This window comes from Anabrus simplex, chromosome 2 (assembly GCF_040414725.1).
Source record: "Anabrus simplex isolate iqAnaSimp1 chromosome 2, ASM4041472v1, whole genome shotgun sequence".
In the NCBI taxonomy this organism is placed as follows: Eukaryota; Metazoa; Arthropoda; class Insecta; order Orthoptera; family Tettigoniidae; genus Anabrus; species Anabrus simplex.
Genome location: NC_090266.1, coordinates 489,502,535 through 489,518,781, shown reverse-complemented (window position 1 = coordinate 489,518,781; position 16,247 = coordinate 489,502,535). Strand labels below are relative to the sequence as shown.

The 16,247-nt window shown below is 37.0% G+C and overlaps 1 protein-coding gene across 1 annotated transcript in view; it reads right to left on the bottom strand.

Moving 5' to 3' along the window:
* nompA (no mechanoreceptor potential A) overlaps positions 1-16,247 on the bottom strand; it is a 156,412-nt gene that overhangs the window by 30,443 nt on the left and 109,722 nt on the right. The window contains exons 13-16 of the mRNA XM_067139958.2: positions 9,006-9,184; positions 8,779-8,918; positions 8,432-8,668; positions 6,342-6,492 (exon numbers count right to left, since the gene is read on the bottom strand). Of these exons, the coding sequence (XP_066996059.2) occupies positions 6,342-6,492; positions 8,432-8,668; positions 8,779-8,918; positions 9,006-9,184 (707 nt within the window). The remainder of the gene's footprint in view (positions 1-6,341; positions 6,493-8,431; positions 8,669-8,778; positions 8,919-9,005; positions 9,185-16,247) is intronic.

The window sequence follows — 16,247 nt, the reverse complement described above, 5'->3', positions numbered from 1 at the left end:
AGGAGTTCTTTAGTCGTCTACCTGTCGTAAAAGGGTCGACTAAGAACCAACAGAACGATGACGATAGTGATGTTTGATAAAGTACTGTGGTAAGGTGATTAAATTAAATCGATCATTACATAAGAGGACAGAGAAGTATTAAAATGTGTATTACGTTTCATATGTGTACGGCCATATTTAGTTATAAAAATGTTCAAATTATTTTAATTTTTGAAGTCGAAAGCCAAACTTTTACAAATTGAAGCATTTTTAGAAAGTCATTGATACAGACATTTTAATGTGAGCTATTATGTGCATATTTAAAGTAACATAACACATTAAATTCATAATTGACTGCAATTCTTTATTTCAATTTGTGTTAATTTGAGTTTATTATTATTCTAAAACATTGTAAAATACCCTCAAAACTATTTTTTAACATATTGAGGTATTGTTAATGCTATATTGGAGGAATAATCAGGTAATATCGTGCAAGTGCCCATTCTTTCAGGAGAATCCAGAGGAAAAACGCACAAAGTCCTTGCACTAATGAATTAAAAAAATTATTACTAGAGTACTTGTTAACTTAGAAACATCATATTGATGGATGAGATACACATATATGTGACAATAATTTAGACACCTACATACAAAAAGTTATCTCCTTAGTATTTTGTGTAGAAGTGTTCAAACTTTAAAATGTCTCTCCTGTAAAATTTGCTTTTTGTGACAATGTTCGTTTTTCCTGTGTACCCTTCAAATGTTATTAACTTCAAAACTGTGCAGAAGAGGAACATGCTTAACAAATTATTATGATTAAATAATGCACTTACTATGGTCAAATGTGCCAAATTACAGTATTAAGAGTAATTGTTGATGAAATCTTGAGATGATCTGACCATATTCAGTATTTCAGTAGGAAGCTGGATGGTGCTTTCTTTAATATGTCATGCATAGCTCAGACGACGAGCATGAAAAAAAAATCACAGCTCTTTTCATTTAATCATGACGTATGGCATAGTTATATGGGATGATACTACAGGATGAGGATCTGCTTTTAAAATCCAGAGGACTGGGCGAGTTGGCCGTGCGGTTAGGGGCGCGCGGCTGTGAGCTTGCATCCGAGAGACAGTGGGTTTGAATCCCACTGTCGGCAGCCCTGAAGATGGTTTTCCGTGGTTTCCCATTTTCACACTAGGTAAATGCTGGGGGTGTACCTTAATTAAGGCCTTGGCCTTTCCTATCCCATAAGACCTATCTGTGTCGGTGCGATGTAAAGCCAGTAACCAAAAAAATAAAAAAAATAAAAAAAAAATTAAAATCCAGTGGAATATTTTATGTGTAATGACTTGTACACATAAAAGAGCATGCAGACAATTATTTAAGAATCTAGAAATATTAACGTTTCTCTCTCGGTATCTGTATGCCATAATTATGTAGGCATATGTCTATGACAATTGTGATAGCTATGCCAGCAGCCAGACTGATCACAGCTGTAACACAAGAAATAAAAATACATTGAAATATAATACATACAGACTCTCGCTGTATGAAAAGTTTCCACATTATATATCCTCAGCCCGAAGCTGGTTGGAACCTCTACAGATCCACTATCAGCCGTCATAAATAACTTAGATGTCACTGAAGAGGTGTTACAGGAAAATGAGGAGTGAGGTATTTCTCGTTCCTTTCCTCACAGGACCAGAAGTTGCTGTCAGTCTGCCTAGCCCACTGGAATTAATACACCATCTAACCCTATCATGAACATTTTCACACCATTCATTACAGGGACTGGCTGCATGAGGACTGGTATTACTAGCATTACTCATGCCACAGTCACTTCGGTATCATCAAAGCCAAGGATGACACTTGGACAGGAAAAGGAAAGTAACTTGATCTAGCTGATACCAGGAGACACAGCATAGTCTGGACACTTTCTCACCAGAAACAGATCTGTATTGCTGATACAATATAAAAGCATTAACAACCTGCAGTTTGCCTGGTAAGGGGTCTGGAATGAGGTGAGATGTATTTATATGGCATGTATTTAGGGTCAGATGCCCTTCCTGATACCAAGCTCAGTTAAGGAGCTAATGTGTATGAAATGAATGATGGTGAATGAAATTGGATAATGGGGTGGAAGGAATCTGAATCAGCTGTGGTCTGTGAATAGTAACTGTCCGGGTATTTGTCTGGAAGAGAAAATGGGAAACCACAGCAACCCGTTTTCAGGTCAGCCGATGGTGGGGTTCAAACCCAGAGCTTGGCTGCAGCCACATTCCACCAGCAGTTATTCAAGAATAAAACTTTCTTGTCCAGAAGGCATAGTCTTCTGAATGAGAATATTTTAGGTATGGTACGGTAGATGTACATTACTGTATTCTCTCTTGTCTCTATGCTGTCGTTGATAGTTATTACATATTTTGACCAGTCACCTGTTTATGGCATTGAGCCATATACTGTAAATGTGTTGTGACAACAAACTATTATTGTACATTTGTAACCTGCATATACTTTCATATTAGTTGTGATACAGTAATACTGTAGTATATGACAGTGAGAATAGCTTAGGCTATTACAAATATTGTACATGTGTGCCAAACCATAATTAGTTATTTAAGTAATCAATCAGCACAGAACACAGAATTCAGGCAGGTAGCAACTTTTACAAAATAGTTAAAGACATAATATGGAACAAGAAAATACCAACAAAATGTAAGAGAGTCATATATGAAACCTATTACGTACCAATCCTGACCTATGGTTGTGAAACATGGACCATCAGAAACTAAGATGTTAGTAGAATCCAGGCAGCAGAAATTAAATTTGTCTGTTGCATGATCAGTAAAACACGGAGGGACAGAGTCCATAATGAGGAAATCCGCAAGCAGGCTCAAGTTGTAAGACTGCAGGACAAAATAACAGCGCAGCGACTGAGATGGTATGGACATATGCGACGCATGGGTGAAAACAGATTGCCAAAAAAAATGTACGATCTAAAACTCGAAGACAAAAGACCAAGAGGGCAACCAAGACTCAGGTACAAGGAGATGGTGAAGATTGACATTCAACAGAGAGGACATTCTTTGGAAAGCATCGAAGAAGGAGAGAAGTTCAGAGACCACAACTGGTGGAGAAGCCTCGTTCGCCGACCCATCGTTTAAGATGGAATGACGTGGGATATGTACGTGTATGTATAAGTAATCAATATCTGAAAATGATGTTTCTTTAATATTTCCTCTCTACATTTATAATACAATTAAATTAACAGAAAGCAGGCAATGACTTGAAAAATTAACAGAAGTTGCTTTGGCTATCTACTTGACATAGTACGTTGCCCTGCCCCCTTCCTTTCTGCCCGATGAAAACATGGTGGAGCAGCTCTCAACATTCTACAAAGAAGGCAGGTCATCTGCCAGTCTATGTAGTATAATATAGATCATTGACTAATCCAGATGGCTGGGTTTTATTGGTAAGCTCTGTCTATGACTTGTCAGCAAATACCATTTGAGAATTTGAACAGGGGAAGGAGTAATATGATATGAAAACAAGTAATTCTAAGATAAAAGTGATGTCACTGAGAGAGCTGCAAACAGTGTAACAGTAGAAGAGTTCACAGTATGATCTGTGGATAGAGGATTGAGGTGGTGATTAGTTTGTTCACAAAGATTTAACAGCCTCTTGCAAATAACATATGTATACCTAGGCATAGTTCTTTTATTATAAGGCCCCACTAGTCAATACTAAAATACTGTATCTTCAAATTTGACTAATACTGAACAAAACTTAATAAAAACTATTTAAAATAGTATTTTGTTTAAATGTACCTTGTCAATATAGATTTAAATTTGGATCATTTCTTTGATCTGAATAATCCAAAATTAAATCTGAATGGAATCTCAGAAAATGTCAATATACTATACGATGAAATAATAAATATTAATAACAAGAAATGTAGCAATATTTTGCCCACAACACATAATACACTTAACTATACTGTATTTCCCTCTCCAGTTCCTCCTTCCTTGCCACCCCTCCCCCTCAATAGCATTTAGGAAAACATTTAGGAAAAGGCTAGGAAAATAACAGATAGGGAATCTGCCACCTGGGCGACTGCCCTAAATGCAGATCAGTATTGATTGATTGAACATTCCATGGCGATCTATCGACCTTCCAGTTTAGTGTCAGCTCAGCTGGCATGTGGTGAATAACAGAGTGAGGCCAATATGGAGTGAGTATGCAAAAAACTCTTTCATACCCATGTTGTTTCTTTTGATTCTTTTATATTTTCTCTCTCTTTTTCTTTCTAGACATCTTCAAATTCAGATAAATAATAAGCTTTTCATTGCCATCATTATTTTAATGCAAATTAATATTCCGAACTGACATCAAGCCTTCAATGCATTCTGAACAAGAAGATTTCAACAGATGTTTTATGTAAATTTAAAACTATTTCTCATGATGTTCTCCAGTGAAGAAATGTGTTACTGTGAATTTTATTTATCTACTTTGAATGAGATGACTGATTTTTTAACAGGAAAATAGGATTTAAATTTTCATATACAGTAGGGCCTACATATTTTAAAAATGATGTCTTGCTTTTAAGTGCATAATTGTATAATTTTTCATAATTGAAAATTATTTGTACACTTTATTAATAATATGTAGCTGAGGATGATCCAAATGGATTGAAACATGTTCTATGTAATTATTTAGTTAATGTTAAATTTTTAGTCAAATGGAAATATATTTTAGTATTAACCAGTAGATTTTATAATAAAAGAAAAAATAATTTATGAGTTTGTGACTCAATATGGAGTCAACATGAGGTTTATTACTTGTAAACTTGTATATATCTAAGAAACTTACTGTATTTTTATGGTATTATTATGGTGATTACTGATTACCTATCTGGAAAAGCAAATATTTATGAGTGTATAATGAGAATAAAGATTGGTTAACTACACTGTGGAAAATGAAAATTGCAACACTATGAAGGAATGGGTCATTCATTTTTGTAATGGAGATATCGAATGATGCCAGCTAGATGTGTACATGATACAGTTTCAGACCAAGGAAGTTAGCAATGTAGATTGGGTCACATAGTAGTGTGCATTCGGAAGATGGTGGGTTCGAACCACAACGTCAGCAAACCTGAAGATCATTTTCTGTGGTTTCCCATTTTCATTCCAGGTAAATTTTAGGGCTGCACCTTAATTAAGGCCACAGTCACTTCCTTCCCAGTCCTATTCCTGTCTTATTCCATTGTCTCAATAAGACTGGTCTGTCAGGATTCAAATCAACAACAAAAGAAAACAAAAACTGGTTTCAGGCCAAACTGATTCTTCATACACACCTCTCCATACGAATTGTCACGAGAAGAACCATCTCCTGTATGTGAAGCCCAGTAGGGTTTAGTTGGCATGTAGTCTGTGAGGTACAGTGACTTTGGCACTAACTGAGAGGACCTAGATAATCTGTCTTTATGAAAGTGGGTTATCTATCTGAGCTGTAGCTGTACGTTTTGGTTTAAATGCACCAATGGTACATCGTGTATGGTAGCAGTAGTCAAATGAAGGGAAATATGTTTGGAAACCTGGAAAGGACCAAACCAATGAACAACAGTGCAGGAGGATCACTGTATCATTCGGATGTTCCAGACAGACTCCTGAGCAACAGCAGCAGAAATTCAAACTACCATGGCACCGCACTTATGTAACTAACAATTGGTAATTGTTTGTGTGCTGCTGGCTTGCGATCCCATGTCCCTGCAGCAAGTGCTGCAACATGTCAACATGTGAGGCTGTCTGGTGTCAGGAATGGTCACACTGGGTCCTATTGACTCCACATTGTGTAGGATTCAGCAGTGTAGCAACTTCTGTTAACGTGTGTGAACAGAGGCATCTGGACATGTTATCAGCACATCACTGGATCGCACCTGTCCCCCGTGTACACATGCGGTGTAGTAGGCATACACCTTCATGGTGTTACAATTTCCATTTCCCTTAGTGTACTATATCATTATGTTATTATGGAACTTACGTGTATGTTGAAGAATTAGATCGAAGACAGAATTTTGATTTATATGTTATCTCACCATATATATCTAACAGATACCTCTTACCTCATTATAAGCTAAGTACTATATGTAAAGAACAGGAGGACAAAAGGAACTGGCTGCTTGATTGTCTTACTCCTCATTATTGCTGTGTTAAGTGTGTTCCTATTACAGGACTGGTGGAATGTTAAATCTCTCATACTATGAACCATATCGGTGAATGTTAGAACTCGGTATTCTTAGTTCATTTTGTATAAATTGTATTATATGACAGAGTAAGTTTTCTCAGCCTTTTAATACATACCGGTTGACATCCATCTCTACAAGTTCTCACTGTTGCTTCAAACACAAGGAAATTGGATTCCGGTATTTTGAAGGCATTGAAACGAGCTTCGAGCCCATCACCAGACCGTGATCGATCCAGTCCAGGAAAAACATAGTTGTCAACTGGACATCTAGAAGAAGAGAAAAAACAGTAGTAGTTGGTCTCAATGATGATGATGATGATGATGATATGGCAATTTATATTTCTTATCTCCTTTACAGCTGAAGTAAATTTATATACACATCAAAAAATGTTTTGCATAATGTGGAATAGTATGGAAAATAAACATTTAGCCTTGTGTGTTGGCTTCTACTATGCCATTCACGATCTTGTAAAGTGTATCGTTTTGAAACATCCGTGTGATTGTCCACTGTTTTGAGACCAATCACTTCCCCCACTTTCTCCTGTCTACAGAGGAAGAGTAGACAGCTCATGTCATGGCCTGTACGCATTCGGTGCATGTTGTTAGTCACATCAACATTCCTGGATGATCCATTGCTCTTTTTAACCGGGCACGCATCGTCGCACTGATCCAACAAGGCCTAACTCAGACAGCTGTGGCAATGTGTCTTGGAGTGAACCAAAGTGACATGTCACGAGTGTGGAGGAGGTATCAGCAGACACATTCCATGTGTGATCATCTGCGGACAGGTCATCCTCCCTCCACAACAGCAGCTCAAGACCTTTTTGTTGTGATAAGGTCCACAAGACAACTGATGGCTAATGCCACAGAGCTCCATTCTGACTTCCGACGGGCTTCATCGGTACAGGTTTCAACCCAGACTATCAGAAATCGTTTGCATGTGAGAGGCTTGCATGCAAGGAGGCCCCTCCGTTGTCCCCCCGCTGCTTGACCACCACAGAGCTGTTCATCAGAGGTGGGCCCAAGCATGCCGTGAATGGCGACGTGCAGAGTGGCGTTTTGAGCTGTTCACAGACAAAACCAGGATCGCCTTGCACCCCGACAGTCATCGCACAAGGAAGTGGAGGCATCGGGGATCTCGTGCCAGGCTACAGCATGTCCAAGAAGTTCATGCATTCCACGGAGATCGGTCGTGTTTTGAACCGGAATCATACTGGGACGGCAGATACCACTCATGCCTATTGATGGTACAATGACTGGAGTGCGTTACATTCGTGAGGTGCTGCAACCAATAGTGCACCCATTCCATGAAGAAATTGGCGCTGAATTAATTCTTGCGGACAACAATGCAAGACCTCATCCAGCGAGGAGGTAAAAACCTTCCTCCAGGAGTCCCCCATTACACAAATGGAATGGTCTGTGATGTCGCTGGACATGAACTGTATCGAACATGCCTGGGATATACTGAAGCGCGCTACTGCTCAGCGTACACGCTCTCCCATAACCCGCTAAGAGATCATGGAGGCCACCGTCGAAGACTGGGATCACCTGCCTCGAGAGGACTTGTACAACTTGATCTGTGGTTAGCCACAGTGAGTAAGAGCCCTGCAGGACGTCTGTGGTGCCCATGTTCCTTATTGAAATGTCACAGGATGACAAGATTAAAAACATTCCAGTCCCTGTTTAACAGGCTAAATGTCTTTCTGTACTTAGTTTGTAACTTTATTTTCACACATGAATGAAGTCTGCCGGATATTTGTCATAACATAATGCAGTCTCTTTTGTAATAACCTAGCCCACAATCTCACATAAGCTCTGCATCATGGCAAACAAGTGTTATGCAAAACTTTTTGTGATGAGTATATTAAGCTGACTCTTCGTACTATAAATAGGTAATAGTAAAAGTAACTGAATGAATTATATAAAAATGGAACTAATTTTGGGATCTAAATAGTAATATTATTATGAAATCTGACACTACCTTTTCTACTATTCACAATTTCTTTTTTAAAAGGAGTCATCTCCAAATTAACATCAATGGTTAGACCACTGAGTAATTATGAACAATGCAAAAGGGAATTTTTTGGACTGAGATGGGGCCCTGAACACCTTTTCAAATATCAGGGTTTTAATTTTTAGCCAAGGAAATTTAAAGCTATGTTGTATATCTGCTATATATTTTGACTTAAAGAAATATAGTATTTACCCATATCTGTCAATTAGCTGCACAGATCTCCCTGAGTAAGGATCTCTTGCTATCACATTTGTAGCAAAGATGTCAGTAACATAATTATAGCCATCTTGAGCTTCCAGGCGGAAAGTTAAAGGATCACCAACAGCAATAGTAGTAGTCGGTCTCCCTTGATACAAAATTAGCAAACGAACTCGTGAACTCAGGGAATTTTCTCCTGGTAAATATTCAATTGGGATTGGACTCCCAGATCTGGAACAAAACAATGGAATGATATTTCTAGGATTGAGATGAAATTCATTATAAATATATATATATATTTTGGCAATGAAGTCACCAGCATTTACAGGCAATTGACTCACCCTGCTCCAATGTAACCTGATGTTACAACTGCTTCACCAGGGCCCCGGAACAAACAAGTGAGATTGTAACGCTTGTCTCTTCCAGTTTGGACGTAGTCACTGAACTGTACCACTACAATGTTGGTCATTGTATCTCCATACTGAGAACACAATAAAGGATATGTATTGTTTGTACCTTCTAAGAAAGACTCAAGCAATCAATTCAGTTGAATCACGTTAGTGCTTACCCTTTGCGTTCCACAATCAGGATAGCCCTGGGCTCCACTGATCCTCAGCACATTTGCTGTCCCTCCATTTCCTCTGAAGAAACAACGATCGTAAAATCCATATGTATACACTCTGCCATAGAAGCCTTCAGGAGTTTTCAGCGTAAATTCCATTCCATCTTCATTGCACACTTGACTAACTGTAAGAATTAATTTCAAAGAGGTAAGATGACCTGAGTTTAAAATTTAAACCAAAAAATGTTTTTTTATTATCTGTTAATACTGAGATTTAAAATGATTTAATGAGAAATGTCCATCAATTCCATAAGCCCAGTCTGTATCAATAATGTCTGTTAGATGGTTATATTCATACTATTACTGCTTAATGTAAATAAGGAATTTGAGAGACAGACCTGAAAGACATCCAACAAGACTTTAGTAAACCAAACATAAACAAAAAAACATAAAAGACTGAACCAAAAAATGATTCTCTGAGTCAACCCATTGAAATCACAATCAGTCATAAAAAATCCAAAGTTAATCATTTCAAACTGAAAAGTGTAAAAATTTCTCCTAATTCTATTCCATGCATTACCAATAGCAGTAAAGGAAACTGTAAGAAATCTTGGCCTCATTTTCTTATTACAAAAATTTGCCAGCAAGTTTTCTTTTCCTTGCACTCCCTTCAAGGGTTATGAGATCTCCTTCCATTATATATGCAGAAGTTCTTGTACAAAGTTGAAATCTATCTTTGACTATAGTGGTGTAATGTGTAACAGCCTAAACAGTTCTACTAAACTCCATCAAGATAAACAATGCCTGATATGTTTAGGTATTGTCATATATCACCCTGCTTTGAGCCGCTGTCATGGTTATACTCAGCAGTGAGATTTTTCCAATTTTCAGAGAAATTTGCCAATTTACTGCATGGCAAGTTATGGTAATACATTATTACCTGAAGCCATACACTCCTGCAGTTAGAGATGGACTGAGTAGAAGAATGTATTTGGTAAGACACATATGAAATTAGTACATAATTTAACTTTCCCTTGCTAACAAAAATGTGTCTTTTGTCTATAATTTCTCTCTTTAGCTATTGTAGCTAGTACTGCTTAAGTTAATTTCATTTAATTAGATACAGAATTAAGAACGTTAAGACTCTGTAGTTGTGCAATGTAGTACGTATAATACCGTAAGTACAGCCCAGATTATATGTAATATTAAAATGAGAAATATGCACATAAATATGTAGCTAAAATTGACAAAACATGTAGTTAAATATGTAATAAATAAAAATATGTAGTTAAATATGTAATAAATATGTAATTTAATATCTAAGCTTTATTTAATGTATTCTTATACACAAAAAGGAAACAAAACTGAAAGAAGTTAAGACTGCAGATGTTATTCAAGCTCTAATTTTCATTTGGAGGCCCAGTTAATCCATTCACTGCCAAACCCGTATATATACATTCTTGAACGGCGTGCCTCGTCCGCCAAACTCGTATATATACGTTTTCGTGCAGTGTGTAGTTCACCGATCTCACAAATGAATGCGATATAGTGTCATGATCACTTATGCCATCTATCACTTCAGTTTCCCTATAGAGCTCATCTGGTTTTATCAGCACCGCATCTGGAATATTTTTCCCTCTAGTTGGTTCAATCATTTTTCTGATTCAGCTGTCCTTCTCATAATAACTTCTTCATCATTTCTTGGCCATGCTTTCTGTCATTTGCATTCCCTTTCCAGTTAACATTTGGGAAGTTCAAGTCATCTGTTACAATGAAATTCCTTTCTGTGTTGTTTCCCACAGAGCTGATTATCTTATCAAATAATTTTGCATCAGCATCAGCCTTGCCAGGTCTGTACACCCTAAAAACATCAAGTTGCCTATTGTCCTTAGAGATGAGTCTTACACCTAGAATTTCATATTCCTCATCCTTAACTTTTTCATAGCTTACAAATTCTTCTTTCACCAGTATAAATACTCCCCCTCCTATTGATCCTAACCTGTCTCTACAATAAACACACTAGTTCTGTGAGAAAATTTCCACATCCATAATATCAGTTCTCAGCCATGATTCAATTCCTATTACAATACAGTATCTGGTAAATATATATCTGTCAAATTACTTAATTCTATTCCTTTCTTTACAATAATTCTACAGTTTAAAACTAACAATTTTATGTCATCCTTACTTGACTTCATACTCCCTACACTATCATCACCACTCACTGGTCCACCCTGTTAACTTGTATATACTTATGTGCTTATATGTTTCAAGATGTTTATATAACATTCAGCCACATCATATTCTTGAGAGTGATTTTCAAATTATTAGGTGTTTTTTTAAATTTTTTTTTTATTTTTTATTTTTTTTTTGCTGACCAGCTCTGCTGAAATTGCTTGTTTCTGGTCAATTAACCTCCTGAGCATACTATACTCACTGTTTCAGTGAGTTTCGCAATTGTGGATCAACTCTATTGGCTTCTTTCCAGAACTTTCTTTAATGGTATGCTACCAACTGAGCTTGTTGGTGTACTATGTAGTCTACAGTAGGACTTCAAGCTTTGTACAAGATTTGTAACATTCAAGGATGTTATTTTTATTCCAGTTTAAGTGCATGGGCAAGACATGTCAAATGCTTGAAATGAACATTCTTTAGAAAATTCACTACAATATTTCTTTCACTGTCTGTAACACAAGACATGAAGGCCATTTTTCTTGATTTTCCGTTCTGATTGCATACAGGTAAGTTTAAAAAAAAAAAAAAATCTGATGCAGTATGCTCCAATGTAAAGAGACTGTTTCCTAAACAAAAATATTTCATTCCAAAGTTGTTATCCATGTTGCACTGTTAAAGCAATAAATGGACAATTTGCCTTTGATATCCATAAATCTGTAGAAATAGACAAAGAGGTCAGCACACTTTCAGTGTCATATTGCTGTGTATTTGTAATTTTTATCATCACATTTTCACGAAGTTCTAGAATAACTCACTGTGAAAAGGTTGTTACAAAAGGGATTTTGTATTTGGGTTTGAGATTGTTATAACTAAGTCCTCTCAGTTTTAATTACTGCATTGATGGGGTGGAAGTTCCCCTTGGGGATCATTGTAAATACCTAGGTCTTAATATAAGGAAAGATCTTCATTGGGGTAATCACATAAATATGATTGTAAATAAAGGGTACTGTACCGGAAACACCGCTACGTGAATGCAAGTTCGAAGTATGAGTGTTAAACTTTGCGCAAGATGGAGGATAGGCAAGCCCGCCGAACTCACTGATGTGCACAGCCATGACGTAGTCACCTCAAGCTGGCTTCACGCAGCAAGGCGTGGCCATATATGGTAATGTTCTGACCCCTGTGTAATGTCTATTTGGAATTAAGATATTGCCATTTTTGCACTGCCAATGTAGAGGCCATCATAACAGACGCAAACTACCAAATTCTGGAGAAAATCTACCATGTACTTTGGGAGTTATAGAGGTGGATAATATCCACGTTTCCAGATGCTTCATTGGCTCCAGGTATAAAAGTAGGGCAATCCAGGCTACAGGGTCAGTAATACTTCACCGTCTCTAAGACACGGGTGACGGGTGAAGCTCTGCAAGTGCAGCAGACCGAACCTATGTCCGGACGATACTTTGCATCTCTAGTGCTCGGTTCCAGTGGAAGCGGAACTTATTACTTTTCTTCAAGTGCCATATTAGGACTTGTGTTTCAGTTGCAAACTGAAGGAACATAGAATTTTTCTTGTGAGTGTTGTAATTTTTCCAAGTGCTACATTTGAACTTGTGTTTCGTAACAAACTGTAGGAACTTAGAATATTTCCGAGTGTTACATTTGAACTTGTGTTTCATGACAAACTGTGGGAACTTAGAATATTTCTTAGTGTTACATTTGAACTTGTGTTTTGTAACAAACTGTGGGTTCTTAGAATATTTCCGAGTGCCACATTTGAACTTGTGTTTCATAACAAACTATGGGAACATAGAATTTTAATGCTGTATTTGAATTTGTGTTTTCCTCTCGTGAAGTTCCGAGAGAACATATAATTTTTCAGTGCCATATTTGAACTTATAAGTTCTACTTCATAATAATTATTCGCGAACAGTGTCAGACTCTCTTCGAGTGCAGTTTCATTTTAATAATTATTTAAAGACAGTGCTGAACAAGTCTTCAAGTGCACGTAATATTGACAATTATTTACAGACGGTATAGGACATTTCTGAGTGCCATTAAATTTGCTTAATTTATCACGAACAGGCTAATATGTCCTGAGCTTACACAAACTGTGAATATTGCACTCAACATTGTGTTCTGATTATAAAATCGAGAAAGTCAGTAAGTTAGGAACTGTGATGATAAAGGTTAGTGGGCCGAGCTCGATAGCTGCAGTTGCTTAAGTGCGGTCAGTATCCAGTATTTGGGAGATAGTAGGTTCGAACCCCACTGTCAGCAGCCCTGAAAATGGTTTTCCGTGGTTTCCCATTTTCACACCAGGCAAATGCTGGGGCTGTACCTTAATTAAGGCCACGGCCACTTCCTTCCCACTCCTATCCCTTCCCTGTCCCATCGTCACCATAAGACCTATCTGTGTCGGAGCGACGTAAAGCAACTAGCAAAAAAAAAAAAAAAAAAAGTTAGTGATCTAATAGAACATTCCAGTCTGTCATGCCAATATTAGCGGACTTGCGTCATGAACTAGTCATTGTAAATTGTACATAATTTTCCCAAGCATCAATTCAGCGGTAAATTACATCTGCTGCCATTGTCATTGATGACAATATGACCAGCACCATTGTCGCCCGTAGGGAAGTGCGCAGGATTTCTGGCGATACGAATGACATACTTCCGTGCATTATTGACCTTATTATAGAGGTGAACAATTGAATGGTCAATCTAATTCGTATCTTTTATTTCAAATGTGTTTAAATTTTTATTTATGTGCCAGGAGAATCTACTGTAATCTAAGAAGGTTCTCCAAAGGGAAAGATGGCTCTTGAAAACGAACTCAGGAAAGATTAAAAATGATCAGTTTATTTTCAGAATAAGTACACTGAAAATCCACAGCCTGTTTCCAGTCAGTCAGCCGGGTCAGGAATGGAATGAATAAAGCCCCCATCTAGCGGTGTTTAAAGGAGATTCCAAATACCAATGTTCACATGTATTATTTTCAGGTTTGAGATATAAGTATCCCCATAAAAATAATTCACTTTTTTCACTTACTTTCATTGCCCCCCCCCCTTTTAAGTGAATTTTCCGGCAAAAAAATTTGTTTCTTTAATAGTGAAGGATCTTCTAAATACCAATTATCTTCAGTTTTTGAGATATGTATCCTCATGAAACGAATTCAACTCCTTTTCATACCCGCCCCCAGAGATAATTCTTCCCCCCCCCCCAAAATGCATTGTTTTATTTTTAAAGAAGATCTAAATACCAATTTTCACGTCTGTAACAACTTAAGTTTTTATTAGATGTAAGTCCACTCATACAATTAATTCAATTAATTTTTCAGTTTTTTCACCTCCCCCCTCCCTTTATTGGATTTTCCGAGAATACCTGCTTCTTTACTTTAACAGGAGATTCCAAATACCAGTTTTTACGTCTATAACATTTTACGTTTCTGAGATATATTGTAGATATCGTTTTTCTAAAAATTCACCCCAATTTGTCACTCCTGTTTAACCCCCATTAATTAGATTTTCCAAAAACAAAAAAATAAAATTTCTTTATTTTTAAAGGAGATCCCATATACTAATTTTTAGGTCTGTAATATCTTCAGTTTCTGAGATATAAGTATCCTCATTAAAGACATTCAACCCCTTACTCACATATTTCACCCCTCCTATTGGGATTTACAGAAAACAAAAAGTATGTGTTTCTTTATTTTTAAAGGAGATTCTATATACCAATTTCTACATCTGTAAACTTTTTAAAGTTTTGAGATATAGATACATTCAATTTAAAATTTCACCCCCCTTTTCACCCCCTATTGTTTGGATTTTCTAAAAATAAAAATTAATTTTTAAAGGAGGTTCCAAATTTAAATTTTTATGTCTGTAACATCTTCAGTTTCTGAGGTATAAGTATCCTCATTAAAGGCATTCAACCCATTTTTCACCCTTTTTCACCCCTCCTAGTGGGATTTTCAAAAAAAAAAAAAAAACAAACATGTTTCTTTATTTTTAATGGACAATCTATATGCCAATTTTTACAGCTGTAAACTTTTAAAGTTTCGAGATATAGATATACTCATTTTAAAAATACACCCCCCTTTTCACCCCCTTAGCGATGGAATATCCAAAAATCATCCCTTAGCGAGCACCTACATTGTAATATAAATGTATCCTCAAAATTTCATTCCTTTATGTCCGGTAGTTTTGGGTCGGCGATGATGAATCAGTCAGTCAGTCAGGACAAGTTATTTTATATATATAGACTAGCAAGATATCCGTGCTTTGCTACGGTATTATACTGAAATTTATAATTGAATGTTTAATGTTTTATATATAATCCGCCGAAATTCGCGATCTGACTCGTTTTCTGAGAGAATCCGCCAAAATTCGCGATCTGACTCGTTTTCTAGTAGATTACGGCAAGTTTCCTCCCATTTTTCAATCTTTCTTTTCAGCAATCGACTTCGTACTTCCTGAGCTAGGTCCAGGTATTCCACCCGGTCAGTTGGGTCCCTAAATCTTTGCCATCTTTTCCTATAAGCATTTCTAATATGGATCAAATCCTTCAGGAGATCCAGCGTGGTGTCGTCTTGGGTGCCTTGGCGGTACTGAACCCGCGGCCGGACTGCAGTTTTAGTCATTACCCATCCAGGACCCGTTTCCAATGTGGTCCGCACATTTGACGACGGTCCAGAACATTATTATTATTATTATTATTATTATTATTATTATTATTATTATTATTATTATTATTATTATTGTAGATGTTCTGGACCCCACAGCAAGATGCAAGGCTGCTACTTGGTGGTAAATTACATCCTCTGCCATTGTCATTGTTCACAATGTGACCAGCATCATTGTCGCGCGTAGGCAAGTGTGCGGGATTTCTGGCGATACGAATGACATACTTCCGTGTATTATTGACCTTAATATAGGGGTGAACAATTGGACGGTCAATCTAATTCCTGTCGTTTATTTCAAATTTGTTTAAATTTTTATTTATATGCCAGGAGAATCTACTGTAATCTAAGAACGTTCTCCGAAGGAAAAGATGGCTCTTTAAAGCGAACCCAGG